At 41.3% G+C, this 15,726-nt stretch overlaps 2 protein-coding genes across 4 annotated transcripts in view; both read right to left on the bottom strand.

Annotated features, from left to right (window-relative positions):
• Window positions 1-60: 60 nt before the first annotated feature.
• On the bottom strand, window positions 61-2,735 carry LOC128876029 (cell division cycle protein 20 homolog). The gene is made up of 7 exons (XM_054122128.1): window positions 2,311-2,735; window positions 2,099-2,235; window positions 1,928-2,022; window positions 1,561-1,852; window positions 1,195-1,492; window positions 792-1,108; window positions 61-714 (listed from the first exon to the last, which is right to left on the bottom strand). Exons 1-7 carry the CDS (start codon window positions 2,421-2,423, stop codon window positions 386-388), a joined length of 1,581 nt encoding a protein of 526 aa, XP_053978103.1. The 5' UTR covers window positions 2,424-2,735; the 3' UTR covers window positions 61-385.
• A 1,151-nt stretch (window positions 2,736-3,886) lies between these two features.
• The window catches only part of LOC128880116 (sodium-dependent transporter bedraggled), a 37,853-nt gene continuing 26,013 nt past the window's right edge, over window positions 3,887-15,726 (bottom strand). For 2 of the 3 annotated variants that reach the window (XM_054129854.1, XM_054129839.1), the window contains 11 exons: window positions 11,892-12,070; window positions 10,674-10,890; window positions 10,332-10,582; window positions 9,379-9,602; window positions 9,122-9,278; window positions 8,587-8,867; window positions 8,376-8,507; window positions 6,308-6,535; window positions 6,032-6,229; window positions 5,569-5,616; window positions 3,887-5,436 (listed from right to left, as the gene is read on the bottom strand). In XM_054129854.1, the coding sequence (XP_053985829.1) occupies window positions 4,612-5,436; window positions 5,569-5,616; window positions 6,032-6,229; window positions 6,308-6,535; window positions 8,376-8,507; window positions 8,587-8,867; window positions 9,122-9,278; window positions 9,379-9,602; window positions 10,332-10,582; window positions 10,674-10,890; window positions 11,892-12,070 (2,740 nt within the window). In that variant the 3' untranslated portion in view covers window positions 3,887-4,611. The remainder of the gene's footprint in view (window positions 5,437-5,568; window positions 5,617-6,031; window positions 6,230-6,307; window positions 6,536-8,375; window positions 8,508-8,586; window positions 8,868-9,121; window positions 9,279-9,378; window positions 9,603-10,331; window positions 10,583-10,673; window positions 10,891-11,891; window positions 12,071-15,726) is intronic. The other variant, XM_054129845.1, reaches the window with a different exon arrangement.

Genomic DNA, 15,726 nt, shown 5'->3' with positions numbered 1-15,726 from the left:
ATACATATAAGTCTGTGTAGGTCATACATTTAAAATACAGGTGCTGGATTCAGTACAGAATTATATTTTTATTGAAAATAAAATACGTTTATTTGTATACAATATTCTTACGATGATACAGGAAAAATTAATTTAACCTTAAATATTTTCTAGTTCATTTCGTTTATGGATACAATTATTCTTATAAAAATATAGTATTCGAACTAAATAAGCGAGTCCCTACGAAAGTAACTTGATACTACCAGGTAACAAGTATTTAAAATGTATTTAAATAAATTGATAAAGGATGAATGAACAGGCATTAAACTAGTAACTCCTGCCTTTAAAATGTAGATCACAAGTGAGCATTTAGCATGTAAATACAAAAGTTTATTTCATGTATCAATTATCGGATCGATTGCTTAAGTCTAGAAGGAACAGATTTCATTTCGCTTGTTTCCTTTTTTTTGTGTGGATCAGGCTGGAAACATTTCCACAGTCTTAAAGTTTCATCAGCTCCTGCGCTGAGTACTGTAGTACCGTCCGGTGACATTGCTAAATGCAAGACGCGACTAGAATGACCTGTAAGTTCCGCGACCTTTGTCATTGCTGGGTACTTCCATATAGTTAATTGATTTTGCGCATATCCGTGACCAGATACAATTTCTTTGTATGTTGTGGACCAAAGTAACGAACATACTTGTGATTTAGTATCCACTGTATTTAAGCAGGCACCTGTGTAGATGTTTATATAGAAAAATATTTAAATTAATCTTTCTTTTATAAACGCATATAATCGTTCCACTGTTTACCTGTATTGCAGTTCCAAAATCGAATTCTTCTATCAGCAGTACCGCCACCACTCGCAAGGATATTATTTTGCCAAGGGCACCATGCAAGTGCTTTTACAGCAGCTTGATGTTGATTTAACGAATAAAGTGGTTGGATATGTGTATGATTTTGCCCGGAAATTGACGGCCATATTTGAAGCATATTATCGTTACCGCCACTTGCTAAATACTTTCCATCGGGTGACCACTTCAAACCACATACTTCTTGAGCATGTGCGTTTATTGTCGATATCAAGTGTTCTCTTTGCCTAACATCGTGGTGCACTATTTGTCCAGCTCTATAAGTAAAAGCAAACCATTAAATTGAAAATTTTTATTAACGTACTCGGTGTATTATCTGTACATTTATTATAAGAATTTTTACCTGCATCCAGTCGTTAAAATATGCGAATTCCAAGAAAGAGATCCAACTCTGGCTGCATGACCATTCATTACACGTACTCTTTTTGCTTGACTACAATCCCATAATTGTGTATTTCCTGTTGTGGTGCCTACAGCTAAATAAGGTCCTTCCTGAATCCATGCAACAGAGCAAACATAGTCATTGCCCTCTAATTCAAACAATTGCTCTATGGTTCCAGTTGCAGCATTCCATAAATATACATTAGCACCTAGTGCTACAGCTAAAATATTACTCTCTGACCAATCAATCAAGTTCAGATCTGAAATACATATGTAGTAATTAGTAATGATCAATAACAGATAGATACAGATACATAAAAATTCTTACAGTAGTCATCAATGATTTCTGGTGCATCCAATATTCTATCAGGAGTTTGTGGTATGTATCTTGTACTAGCTTTCAAGCTTGCTGGTGTTTTACTTTGACTGTACACAACTCTTAAAGGATTCAGATAACCTTCTGGAGGGGCTGGTGCTTTATTTTGATAAGACAAAACTCTCATGTTATTAATATCACCACCATGTAAATTTTCTCCTATAAGACGCTGCATTTCCTTCTTAGAAGGACTTGTATTATCCATTTTTTCCTCATCTTTTTCTGCATTTGCTTGTTGCTGAATCTAAATGTTAAAATAACTCTGCATTTAATATTTTTATATGTCCTAGTATTATACACGTTGCTAAAAGAGATTTACCTTGTAATAACCAAGATCAAAATTAGTTGTTGATCTTGAAGGAATAAACCTATCACCACCACTAGGTGTTTTAGCAGGTGTAGATGAGGCACGACCTAATTAAATTATCTTTATTAAGAAATGATTTATCCTAATTTATAAATATCGCAAATTATAAAAGTAGCATCATACTTGGGGATTTTCTGGAACCTTTGGAAGGTGTTTTCCTAGTTCGAGTATCACTTTTCTTGGTTGGTGTTTTTCCTGTAGTAGTGTTCGCGAACGACCCATTTGTAACTTTTCGTGACGAATTAATGCTAAGATTAGCACTGTACGGACAAACATGCGTAAAGTTTAAAAATATGTAGTAATTAAAATAAAACAGTAAAACAATAAAATAATACCTAGAATTCGAGGTTTCTAAACATTTCTTCTGCCAGCGGGGTAGCGGCCCTTTAATAGCTTCGTCCATTCGAGTTAAATTATTTATTTCTTTCATGTATTTTAGATGAGACATTATCGAGTTTTGTGATTTATTAACAATAACGTACTAAGAAGAAAAATAGAAAAGAACTGTTACATACAAAAAAGGAATGAAACGAGAAAACTTTGTGGTGTTATTGTATTTCAAGCAATTGATTTACATTGATTTACTTTTATTAGAATTGCGTTACACGATAAATTTAATCGCGGAAAATAAGTTAGAGCGTCGAAGTACACGATTATGCAAAAATATTATAGTTCTTTACTTAGAAACATTGAATTCTTTGTTCACAAAACTCGTTGCGTGAAACGAACCAAACACTCGTGGCATTTAAAAGTCCGTTAAAATTTAAAGGGCTTCGTACGCTAATTTCCCTGTAGAGGTCGTGATAAAGATAAAGGGATATTTTCAAATTCAATATTTCTGTAAATAAGTTCATCCAGTGAGAGGACGAACTGGAACGAACTACTGTTTTATTACATTTAATAATAAACTTATAATTATGCTTTTAGTATAGTTACACTGTCATTATTTATTGTTTTAAAGATATTTTCATGAATATTAAATATTACTAAAAACTACGTAGCGGTGGCGCCATTTCGCAGTAAACTGCCCAAGTTTGTCGAGAAATAGTTTTTTCTTCTCACCGTTAGATGGCATTACTACTTAAAGAGAAAAACTACAAGTTAAAAAGTCTTATCCTAGTTTAATTTTAGTATCATTTAAAGCTCTGTTATGCTAGTAGTGTCGTTCAATTGTTATTATTTAATTTAATAAAGCAATTTATTTAAATATACTGTAATGTCGGTATTTAGACCTTGGTAGCGCCATCTAGCGGTGAAAAACTGGAACTATTTCTCGACAAACTTGTACGTTTTGCCACCGATGGCGCCACTAGTTATATTAAATTAAATATGTTTAAAAATTATTTATTGGCGTAATTACACATGCGCTAACCTTTTTATTATTTTCTACACTCATTATTTAATTATATTTGAAATAATAAATACATGAAGTGCCTAAATTGTTTCTAGAAAGTTTGGAATCGGTGGAAGAACGCCCAAGCTGGTAGTCAAAATGGTTCTCACTGTCTTTTGCTAGGTATTAATATTTAGGAAAGGTTTGTCTTATGAAGTCTTATTATTTATAAAAGAACATAAAAACTTTATTATGGTCCATAATATCAGGTATAGCAGTTACACTTATGAAATGTTATTAGAATATTTGCGGCACTACAAAACTACATAGTCATGTAAATAACAATACATTTTTTACACATTGTTTTTTTTTTGTCTGATCATAATTCGTCTATTCGTTTTACCGTATAGTGCGTAGCGCACAATTTTCGTTGCATTGTAAACTGGCAATGCAACGAACAAACACTGCAATTTTCTCGACCATCAGCCAGAAAGTATAGTACAGGCTTCGATGGACGTTGGACGGACTATACATTTGCGACACAAAATGTTAACATACGATATGCTTAACTAAGCAAATTTATCTTAAAACAATTTATTAAAATACTATATACAAGTAATACGGTAAATCTACTAGGAGACTAACAGCAGTATATAGTACATCAATCTTTCATCTGCACAGTCTCGAGTAAGAAACAATCGTAAATTACACTGGTTCAAAGCTAGTTGAACTTTAACGGATCTCGAGTACGCGCGAAATAATCGAAGCTTACAGCCGTAAACGTGAAACAAGTTCGTTGTACGTTTCATTCTCCATCGCAAGGTAAACAAAGGGGCGAACTAAAACTTATCTCCGTCTTATCTTCCTTCGTTCTATGTTCTTTTAAACTAAATAAAAATAGAAAGAAGGAAGGAAAACGGGTTCACCCTAATACAATCCGTCGCGATAGAGAGAACACGATGAGATTATGCAATTAATCATCAGGCATGACAAGATTAACAAAACAAAACAAAACAAAAAATACTGAATTCAGTCTAAGAGATTAAATCAATTTCTCGGGCGTTGATCGATAAGATTAATCAACGATCTGTCCCGTCTTTCGCGGTACGACAATTGCACGAATTAAGCGAAATCGATGATCGGAAACGAAAATTCCTCGGTAAGCGCGGGCAAATAATCTGATACGAACGAAGAATAAACGAAACGGATGAATCACTGCGGACAACAACGTAGTAGGAATATCATCAAGAGCAACCGTCGTCGAGGGATTTCTCTTAGATAAAACTCGAGCGAAGGGCACAGTCTATATCACAGAAACGGACATGTCCGTTTCCACGGCAGTCTTTTTATCGTCGCTATTATCGTTAGCCTGTTCATCAGAGACTAGAGACACGTCCTTAGGAAGGACCAAGGATTCCTCGCCGATAGGCGCAGCAGCCTCGACTAGATTCTCGACGGAGGCCGCGACCGCCGGCTCGTCGTGGCAAAAGCTTCTACGCAGGGACTGTTGGGTTCGTGTGGTCCCTCTTCTAATGCTACTACGTAGTAAATTCGCTACATCGACCGCGGTTAGGTTCAAGCTGCTCGACGAGACGGTGGTGCACGTTCTTGGTCTAGTTCTTTCGAGCGTGGAGTGGGTGCGCTCGATGGGATGTGCGACAACGCCAATCCTCGTTGATCTGTCGATCGTGTTAGGCCTGTGTCTTTCCATGGCGTTGCTTCGTCTGTTCGAAACTGGAATTTCTGTCCTTGCCTCGGTCATGGTAATCGTTACATCCTGTGTCTGTCTGCCCTGATTCATCTCCACGAGGACGGTCGCGTAATCGGGAGGCGGTGGCTGCAACGCTGGTCGTTGCCTTGGGGCGCTGCTCTCGCCAAGGACGTTTGCTATCCTTCTCACGCTTCTACGGAAACTTTGTCTCAACATCTTCGCTAGCCTCGCCCCTGTTGCCGTGGTATAACTCGGTGGTGGCGTGTACTTCGGTGGAGGATCCTCGAAAGGCACTTCCGTGCTCGTTGGGACGATACCATTCCCATGGATGCTGGTGCTGGTCTCGGTTCCGATGTGAGTTTGGGTGGTGGTTGGATTGTCAGGCTCCAGGGAGGGTCGGTAGAGCAACTGAATTCGCTGTGAAGCAAAGTTGTGGTTGGGTTTACTATTTACTATTCATGCGTGTGTTGAGAAACGTGCACTGTTAGTGTGTTCTATGGACGCAACAAGACAAGTTCAGGCATGCCGTGGGTACAAATGAAAACTTACGCCGTTACACTGCTCGCAGTGATTTACGTTAACCGCCACTTGATTGGTCTGTGGTTAGCACAAACAGAATGAAGGAGTGGTTCATGTCAAATACGTGTTAGTATATTAGAAAGTTACTTGATTATTTGAGATTCGATAGCGCAGGTTATTACATTGCATCGATTGATATCGATAAGTAGCAGGAAAGATCGGGTTTTATCTTTGCTTGCCCTTCGATATCCAATGACTCGATGATAAGAACATGCACATTTTTTTATCTTTAGCAATGATTCATTTCTATTCATTTTTAAGCTTCAATTTCCTGAACGATACCGGATATATGTAAACTACATACATTGCTCTAAAGGCCAAGAAACGTATACATTGTTCTACCATTTGGGATTGATAATAATCTACATAGTATACCAGCCTAATACCATCCAATTCTTGCTACAAATTTATAACAACTCACTCTGATCCTTACATCAAATATATCGGGTGGGCCGTTGTTCAAATATCGACAGGTTTGTATGATAGCCACCGCGGGTATAATTAATATCGGTATTAGTTGAATAGCAGCTCCTAGTTGTCTCGCCCATACCGGCCAGTAATCTCTGGTAGTGCGTCGATAAGAGTACAGTTCTCGAAACCCAGCATTCTTGAATACCGTGATGCTGAGTACCTGTCGATTTGAAAATCGTATCGGTCGATTATAATTGTTCCTATCATCCTGTATGGGTGCTTTGCCACGAGAACTCACCATAAGAATAACAGGTAGCACGACGTTCCATGTAAACGATAAGAGTGGACCAGCCCAGTGTCTGAGACATCGACCGGTCGGTGGAAATAATTCAGCAACGACCGCTTCTCCGCTATGTGGACGACCTCGCACCGCGAACACAGCACCGACTTGCACCAAGTAGAGGATCATTATCCACCACGAACCACCGATTGTATAGTCTATATAGTACACGATATGTATGCCCAACTGTAAGTAAAAAGAAACGCAACGTTTTCAAATTTCGTTCTAGCTTAATTGGTAATTTCGTTCTAGCTTAATTGGTACATAAGTGTGTTTACTTTATAATTTGTTTCAACGACTTGCATCGACTAATTCTCTTTCACTCATGGTGCGAGAGACACCGTAGAGGTGCTCGTTGTTACATCCCTCACTTGAATGTCCAGAAACATTGCGTCATCCTTGACATACCCAGTGTACCGGGTTAGAGTCGTATGCGGGATGAACATATAAATTCCAGAGTCTTTCTCGACGTTCTCTCGGTTAAATTTATCGCAACCCACAGCCTTGACGAGTTTCTTAACGTCGTTCGCAGGGTTCTCTTGATTCCTCAAAGTGATGCTGGCTTTGAGGACGCAGGGCCAGTCCAACAATGGATCCCATTTCCCGTTTTCCACGCGAAGGCAACCGATGATGTGACGGTCTTTCCACTGTCCTATACCGTTCAGGTACAACTCCACCCTCAGCGTGTAACCGTACTCTTTGTTCGAAAATTTTGGACTATAAAGAACGCAATCGGTTTCCTTTGCTTCGGTCATCTTTTCTTTGTAACGGTCAATCCTCCACAAGAGTCTACCCTTCGTTCGAAATTGTTCAGCAAATTCGTGTTCGCATCGACATTCGGCAATCTCGACGATATTAGAGTTGGAATTATCTTTGATCAGTTCTTCGAGATACTTCAAGTTCTCCTTCGTCTGGAACTTCAGTCCTTTGAGGGTGCACTTGTGTTCAGCCACCAGCTTCGACTGCTGTCGTACTTCTTCCTCTAGAGTCTGGACTTTCTCGATTAGGACCTTCTGTTGCTCTTGTAACTCGTTCGAATTTTTGCACCTCATCTCCAGTTCCAGCTTAAGGTCGCAGATCAGCTGCTGCTGCTCTTGCGCCATCGTCGTCAGGTGTTCGCTCTCCTGCGCCAGAGAACTCTGCAGATTATTCAGTTCCGTAGACCAAAGGTCGAGTACCTCGTCCTGTCTATTGTGTGTGTTGGCTATCTCGTTGTGCAAAAACTTCAGTTGCTTCGCAATCTGCTGAAAACTCAGAGCAGTGCGTTTCTTTATATCTTCGCGAGACAATTCCAGGTCGTTCAATCGTTGGTTCATGGTTGCTTCCAGTCGACGTTCCTTCGTCATTTCCTGCATTTGATAACATAAAACATCGATAGACTCTTGCTGGAAGTGCAACGATTGTATACACCGGCTCAAATTATCCTCAAGTGTTTTGCGTTCCGTTTCTTCATATTGCATTGAAGTGCGCATCAACGATAGCGCCATCAATACTTTCTTATTCCATGCATCATGGACATCTGGTATCTGACTTCTCCTTCCGGAGTTACTCCTACTGCATGTTCGTTTATGGTCTCCCATATTTTTTCGGGGCACGAAAACACCACACTTGTAGCCACATTCCTCTAACACTGAACTGCAATGTTTCATATGGTCGGACAGATATCTCTCTTCCAAAAACTGGTTGCAGAAGTAACAAGATGCGGTTCGGTGTAACGGAGCATTGACATGGTCGCTCATTTTCGAAATGGGCACGGTGACTCTCGCGACACTGACAAAACGCTTGATCGAGTTAGCGCTCAAGACTGGTAATCGTTATCAGAGTAAATAAAATATAACAGAGCTCTGCTCGGTAAGAGAGGCGCGATACCGTTATCTTTACTATGCGGTAGTAATAACTATGGGCGTGAATTTTGTTTCATTCGACAGGCCTTTTTCGGTGAGATTGTTAATCCTACGTTCGATAATCTCATAAAGAGAAGTTATTTCTTTGTCCCGTGATTTATGAAGAGATACATTTTATTTACCTCGGTGGCCATGGGCAGGCCCAGTATGTAAGCACAGGCACAGCTGAAGAATGTGATGGTGGTCTCCCAGAGTTTCATCATTTTTGTATTGATAGCCATAATCCCAGTTATCACGCAGTGCCATATCGCCAGCTGAAATATTCAGAAATTTAATACGGTCTCCTCGAGAGCGACTCCAGTTCGAGCTGAATTGGATTTGAATAACGCGTACCTGTTGAGCTATCCCGAAGAGAATGAGCACAAAGTAGAAGAGGACTGCCCAGAACGGCGACACTTGCTCGGTGCCCAGCAATGCCAGCGTCGCAGGGACCAATTCCGTCGAGAATCTCAGGACCTGATAACCAGATTCGACGCTCGAGTCCGCCCCTGGTCGAGTTACGCGTTCCCCGACGATGAACGACGCGTGGGTCATAAATCTCTCTGGTGTGCTACTATATCCCGGCGGAGCTGGCTGGTTCACGTGCCTCATGAACGCGTACGACGATATTCTCTCTGGAAAATAGAATCGTCCTATCTTTAGACGCTATCTTTATCTTTACGTTCCAGTGAACGACACGTCCAATTGTTTTAAGGTAGAGATAAATGAGGAACCCGGCGACAAACAAAGTTTGAAATCGATACGTTCAACAGATTTCTTTTAAAAAGGTATCCGAAGCACCAGGGAGTAGTTTAGTCTTCGAGCAAGAGCCCTTGAGCACAGGAAACAATTATATTCTATTAAACGGTGCACCTGTAGCGCCACTTACCGAACGAACTCGGATTGTAAATATACCCGTGATGCTTGAGAATCTGCACGCAAGTATTCGCCAGTAATGCCGCGAGTAGTAGAACGATTATCGTTAACACTATCACGAGGCTCGTGTCCCGTTGCAGGAGATGCTTGTGCTTGTTGTGTGCTGCTATCTGAAAAAAAGAAAAAGGGAACGATACTCGCTCCAGTAAGCCTCTCCGTTACTTAACAACGCGTTTACAGCGTTCGTGTGCGTGTACGTGGCTTAATTACCTGCATAGCGGCAGCGCCGAGCAGTCCCCAGGTGAGGAACACCTCGATGGACGCCGCCACCCACGATTTCCCATTTATGAAGAACTCGGTACCGACGGTGGCAGGGAAAATTTGATGTATGGAGCCCGGTGGCGTGAGACCGAGTAATTTCGTGCAGAGAACCAACGTGCCAAACACAGGCACCAGCGTGAAAACGTACACCACTTTCCCGTAAGATCTCAAGCCTGAAACGATCGTTGAACGAGATATTCGAGGCTTTCTTCTTGGTCGATACCGGATACAAACCGTGTCCTTTGAGTAAGATGGCTTTGAGTAAGAAGACTCAGGTATGGGCAGTAGGCCTGCAGAAAACTCGGATGTTTCGAGTTACTCGCGAGCCGAGTCGAGCTGAGACCCAGTTTTCGATCCGAGTCGAGTACTCGGAAGAAACGAGCAGCTCGAAGGAACCGAGTAGCTCGGAGAGAAGCGAGTAGCTCGAAAGAACCGAGTAAAGGTCGATTCAGACTACACGACACGGACCGTCACGTTTCGGCAACGCAGTTTCGCTTCTCTACGAGCTACTCGGTTTGGTCCGAGCCGCTCGCTTCTGTCCGAGCTACTCGGTTCCTTCGAGCTGCTCGTTTCTTTCGAGTACTCGAACAGTTCTAGCATGGAGTACTCAGGTATAATACAAACTTATAATACAAAATTTCTCCAGGATTGCACTCGGCTTCCTCGGGTACAGAGATGGGCAAAACCCTAGGCTTTCGAACATTTTCCAAAGAAGGAAACGAGACAAACACATCGGCAAATTTCAAATTTATTCGAAGCCTAGGGTTTTGCCCATCTCTGCTCGGGTACCCTACAATAACCCAAACTACACGACCCAAGCATCGGTGCGTCGTTTCACCCCTGAAGAAGCTAGTCAAGGACACGGTTCGTACCCGAAAGTATCAAATGACAACTGGATGTACCTTTGCTCAACGAAACGAACACGATCATCCACACGACGGCCAAGTTAAAGGCCACTTGAAATTTTAACGTAACAACGCCAGTGTCCGATTCGTTCAGGTGATGTCTTTGCAGCACGACCCCGCTGAAGTAATCGGGCACAGTCTCGTACAACTTGTTCAGGGTGCTGGTGTTCTGCGGTGGCTTGTCCTCCCTGTACAACGAGAACGGCTCTGCCCAGCGGTACTTGTCCTGCTTCGTTATGAACGAATCCCTGTAAGAGTGGAAGCGATTCGTTGTTCTCTATCGATCTCAGAACCTGGGAGCTCTCTCCGTTGAGAGTGGGAAGAAAGGAAACCAAGTACCTGAAGTACACGAACATCCATGACACGCCGACTATACTGTAGATACCGATAAACGCTTGCGCCGTCAACAGAGCTATACCGACGCCCTGAAAGAGAGGCGAGATCCTCCACATATCCACGGATCCAGCCGCTAGTCTCTGGCCGAGGCACACGTGCAACGTCAGAAGTGGAATGCCCAATACCAGAGACAAAATCAGGAACTGTACAATGAAATTTGCTGGAAAGAGAGGGACCATTAATTATCCGTTCGTTAACTCGACGATCCCAGGGACTTACAACTGAAATCGTTTTAGTATCTGTTTGGTTTTGATCGAGCAGAGCCATGGAAATTAAGATGGTTTTCTGATCTACCTCGAGAGCCGAACACGCGAAGAGCTGTCAAGAGAATTATTCATTTGGAAAGGGAAATAAGTTTCTACAAGCTACAAGAACAGTTTAGAAAATAATACTCTTATATCCTTGAGTTTAAATACCGAAACTGAATCCTAGTACCGACATGGTAGCGCGAGCATGCGTGCGACAAAGGATGGATTTCAAATATACAAACTTAGAACGTCTGTGTTTACGTAGATGGAAATAAATTGCTTAATCTGTATGCACGTGAACGTATATTCTTTTTCTTTTGCCTCGGTCTTCCGCTACGTAATATGCGCAAGGTTGCTTACTGGCCATAATGTTGCCAGTAAATAATCAACGTAATTTTATTTTTGTAGGCCTTGAAAACCACTTTTTTTTTCGTTTTTTTTTTTTAAATATATTCCGGTTCGAAACAGATCTATTTCGATTCATCGTGTCGCTAATCGAGGTAACTGTAATTTCATTGTTTCCAAAGTAATCGCATTTTACTGCAACGCCATGCTAAAGTACGGTATCGTATTTGAAACTTAGGGCATTTAAGGGTTAAAGACAAAAACCATTTATTCTGGCAACTTTGAGTATTTATCTTGTTTTAAATCCCTTTTCCTTTTTCGAATGCCACTGACAAATAAGATATCGGTAATAATTAATAATGTGACCAAAAGTGTGGGAAGCGTTGATGACTGCTACGCGTTACCCTAATCCAGCATTTTCATAAACCGGTAAAAGACGTTGTACCGGTATTTCCATGGCTCCGATTTTATTAGGGTTTCGCAGAGGTAACTGGAAAGCGTCGTTAAAATACCGGTATCTCACGTTTCAACGCAAGTCCCTGGGAGGAATCAATCATTCGATGCTCACCTCCAAATTGTATACTAAGGATAGAGAATCTACTTATATTAAAGAGACCAAGGGTGCAGCTTAGGCACGCCAACGCAGGACTAAGAGCGTGCGGCCACTTCCCCAATGGATTCGCATCTTCGTCGTCGTCCTCTCCTCTGTCCTCGTCCCTGTCGACGTCTCTTTGCCTTTCGCATATCCTACAGAAAAATTAGACCATATTTTAAGGAAACAGCGAGCTTAAAACAATTATCATACACCGGATAAATCAATCGCACGGTCGATCGAATCCCGTTCCTGTTACTCTAAAATCTAAAACATCGAGGAAGGAGTAATGGTTCTTCTAAGTAACGCTTAAAAAATAAAAAAATAAAAAAAAAAGGAAAAAGAAACGCAGACCAGGACCGCGGACGTAATTTCGTTCGAAGAATCAACGATTGTTTCTCGAGAAGTAGAAAGCAGTAAAACGATGTAAAATATTGCATAAACACCGTCTTACTTCGTGACGGCGCGTGCCTATCGATTCCCGATAAGACTGTAAAGCAATCGTAACGGAGGCCGCGTATCGATTTGTCATAAAAGTGGGTCGAACGTAAACGTGTATCGCATTTGTCACCGATGATAATTCACGGCCAACTGGCCGAACTAATCCATACCAGGATTTCTGTATTCTCGATCGTCGGATAACGTTCGATTTCGAGTAAAACGATTAATATAGATAATGATTAGGTACTAATCTTTAAATGGCGAATAGGAAACACAAACGCTCTGAAAATGATCGAATATTACGTCGCTCGACTGAAAATGCATGGCGACTTTATTCTAAAGGAGCTAGCATCGCTAGAAACAAGAGTAACATCGATTTTACTTTTGTAACGATGTAATTGCTACTTTAAACAACGCAGACGAGACGGCACCAGACGAAAGCCATTGACTTAGAGTATTACGAGGTTAAAATTGACCCACTTTCGTGGACAGGCGATAAAATAGCCATCTTTACGCTTACGTTAGAACGTAAGTCGAGGTACAGTAAAGCGCACAAATGGGTAAGCAGACCGCGGATTACTGCAGGTTGCAGCCAAGGATCTCACGGTAGTGTCGATAGCAGATCGAGGATCATGGTTGTACCGTTATCATGGAATAGAGAGGCGAATGCTCAAGAGAGGCCGTAGCACTCCTACGTGGATACACCTTAAAGGCGCAACTGGACCTTGTTTCGCTCGCTGAATACAGAAACTTGGCGTCTTTGCCTTCGTTGCACTAATCTCGTAGTCCTTCGTGACGTTTCGGACGGCCATACGTGAATTATTCATCCACGTATGAGTAAGACCATCTCGTCCATCCCGGATAACGAATCCATCATCATCCATGCTCGCTCGCCTCTGAATTCCAGACTTCGATACTTGGTTATTTTTGCTTTCGTCGATAAACGCTTCCTTTTTTATTTTTAACCCTTTCGGTACGGAGGAGTTGGAAGCGGTTATATTAGGTCGTCCCAAAAGTTTCTTTCGTTTTATTAATAATTAACACATACACAGTATTTTATGTTTTATGTTACATTATAAAATTGTGTACAATTCATTTCGCTCCGTTACTGTTACAGCGTCAATGTCTAAAAAATTAGATTGTCTATTTATAATATAAACACTGCCAGAGAAAATAATTGAATGCGACTCACGAAGGAAACTTTTAGGACAACCTGATACATTCGTGGTACGAGGAAGTTTTCCACAAGATTGGTCGCATCGTACGGCAGCGTCAGCGAAACCGTGTTTTACGGCATTCATAGAAATCTCGAGCGTGATTGACACTAAGCTTTTGTTAGAAATCCTAATCATATTTTTGCTATATCGCCTTCCCAACTTACTATTTTCCTTCCACTTTCCAAAACCTTGGACCTTCGCTTTCCACCAGGTCTGTTCGTCAAGGGCCCATAAATTTTCCACTCCCGAAAACCGATTTTTCCCACGCCAACCGACCTCCCTCACGATTCCTCCGAGTATTCAACCGTGCTGGCTACAGTATTTTTATGTTAGAACCTAGAGCTAGGAGTTAAGAGTGTTTAATAAATAATTTATCAAAGTTATTCGTTTTAACTTCAATACTGGGTTCTCCAACACTTTTGTACTTTTGTAACGCATACTACAGAAAGTAATCATACTCGTTTCGTGGATGTGGTCAATAGGCGGCAGTGGTACCGAAAGGGTTAATTTGTAACATGCGTGACACTCGTAGCCTCTGTCTGTAACCTGCTATTCTCCAGGTCACTCCTAAGTCACGGCATTTGCAATTATCTTCTCGTATCGATGTCCAAGCCATCGTTTCTTCGTTGTATCCATTGTTCGTAGCAGCCAGTCATCGTGGTCCCACGATTGAACTTAATATTAGAGAAGAATGCTCAAGGGGGATGCGTTACGTCCCGAGTGCATTGTATTCGTGACTGAGTGTTTATACAAAAAAATGAAGCGAACGAGACTTCCTTCCTCTGATATTAGCCTTAACTTTAAAATCAAACATTAAACAATAAGAAGGGATACGAACATCGATGCGAGAAAACGACTCTTCTCAAATTACCAAAGACGCGTCTTACCTAACCATCTAAGTATCTAAGCGTCAGCAAATTATTTAAATTGAAGATACAAGACGCCTCCATTGACGTATTTACATACTTCGGAAACAAACGATTCGCTTTACACTTGAACTACATAAACTTTAGCATACAATCGCGTTTGAGTTTCAATCTTATTGTTTCCATTCGAAATTACCTAAATTATCGGGTCGCCCTTCAATCGTTTGCCATTCGTTCTTTAATCGATAAGTCGTCATTTTTAAACGCACGTCGGTACGTGCGTTGTGTACAACTGCGAGACCCGCAGTCTCGGCTAATCATACATACATTTATACGCGGTTCCGACGAGAAGGAGAAAAAAGTTACTATATGTCGATTGTTGCCGTGTGGGAATTGATAAGAGACTTGAAACGAAGGTCGACGCATTTATTACAAATATAAATAACAGGTTTCGTAATGTCGTAATAATTTCGTAAAAATGGCTAACTTGTCGATCTATTCGGTTCTCCAATTGGCGAGATTTAACACGTTGATCGCCACGTCACCCATACATGGGTAACAGTGCTTTTCACTGAAAAACTACGAAAATTAATTCTGAAAGTTATGTGTCACAGAAAATGAATTTAAACGAAATACTTTGAACTTTGATGAAGTTACACAACTAAATACCAGAATAGTGGTATTTGGTTACCACTGCGTATGCCACGCAGTTTCCAATAGTCTGTAAACAAAATTTAATCACAGCAGACATTTTCAAGAGTATTAGTCTGGCAGTGAACGTGTTAACTTGATTTTTCCAGATACAGCTCGATAGATTGTCGTGATTAATACGCGAATCCAGGAGCGATAAAGTGGATAAGGTGGATAAAGTGGAAAAGTGCGAAAGTCTGGCGTGAAGTTTCGGCCCCAAAATGCAAGGGCTCGCCATGAACTCGAGCAAAGCAGCGAGCCAACCAACAGAAACGGCACGCCTTATCGATTAATCGATAAACTGACCGCTTCTAATGACCACGATACCTTCACCGGTGTGTACTAATAATGCACGCGATTAGGGGCACGCGAACGATAGATCTCGGCGCGATAGTCGTCGGTGCTTCGCGTCTAGCTCGACTAAACTTAGAAGCACCAGCCTAAGGACGAAATTATGCGAAAGTAACACGACATCGCATTTTTGTTCGTATTCCACGAGAAATATTTCCACCAGCGTCATGTTACTGGTATGATAATTAGTCGAGGCTGTATTGGCAATTGGGAGGCTTCAAGGCTTATTGGGACACGATCAGGTTC

Source organism: Hylaeus volcanicus, chromosome 1 (genome assembly GCF_026283585.1).
Source record: "Hylaeus volcanicus isolate JK05 chromosome 1, UHH_iyHylVolc1.0_haploid, whole genome shotgun sequence".
In the NCBI taxonomy this organism is placed as follows: Eukaryota; Metazoa; Arthropoda; class Insecta; order Hymenoptera; family Colletidae; genus Hylaeus; species Hylaeus volcanicus.
The sequence above is the reverse complement of the archived record's forward strand: the minus strand, read 5'-3'. Positions and strand labels throughout refer to the sequence as shown.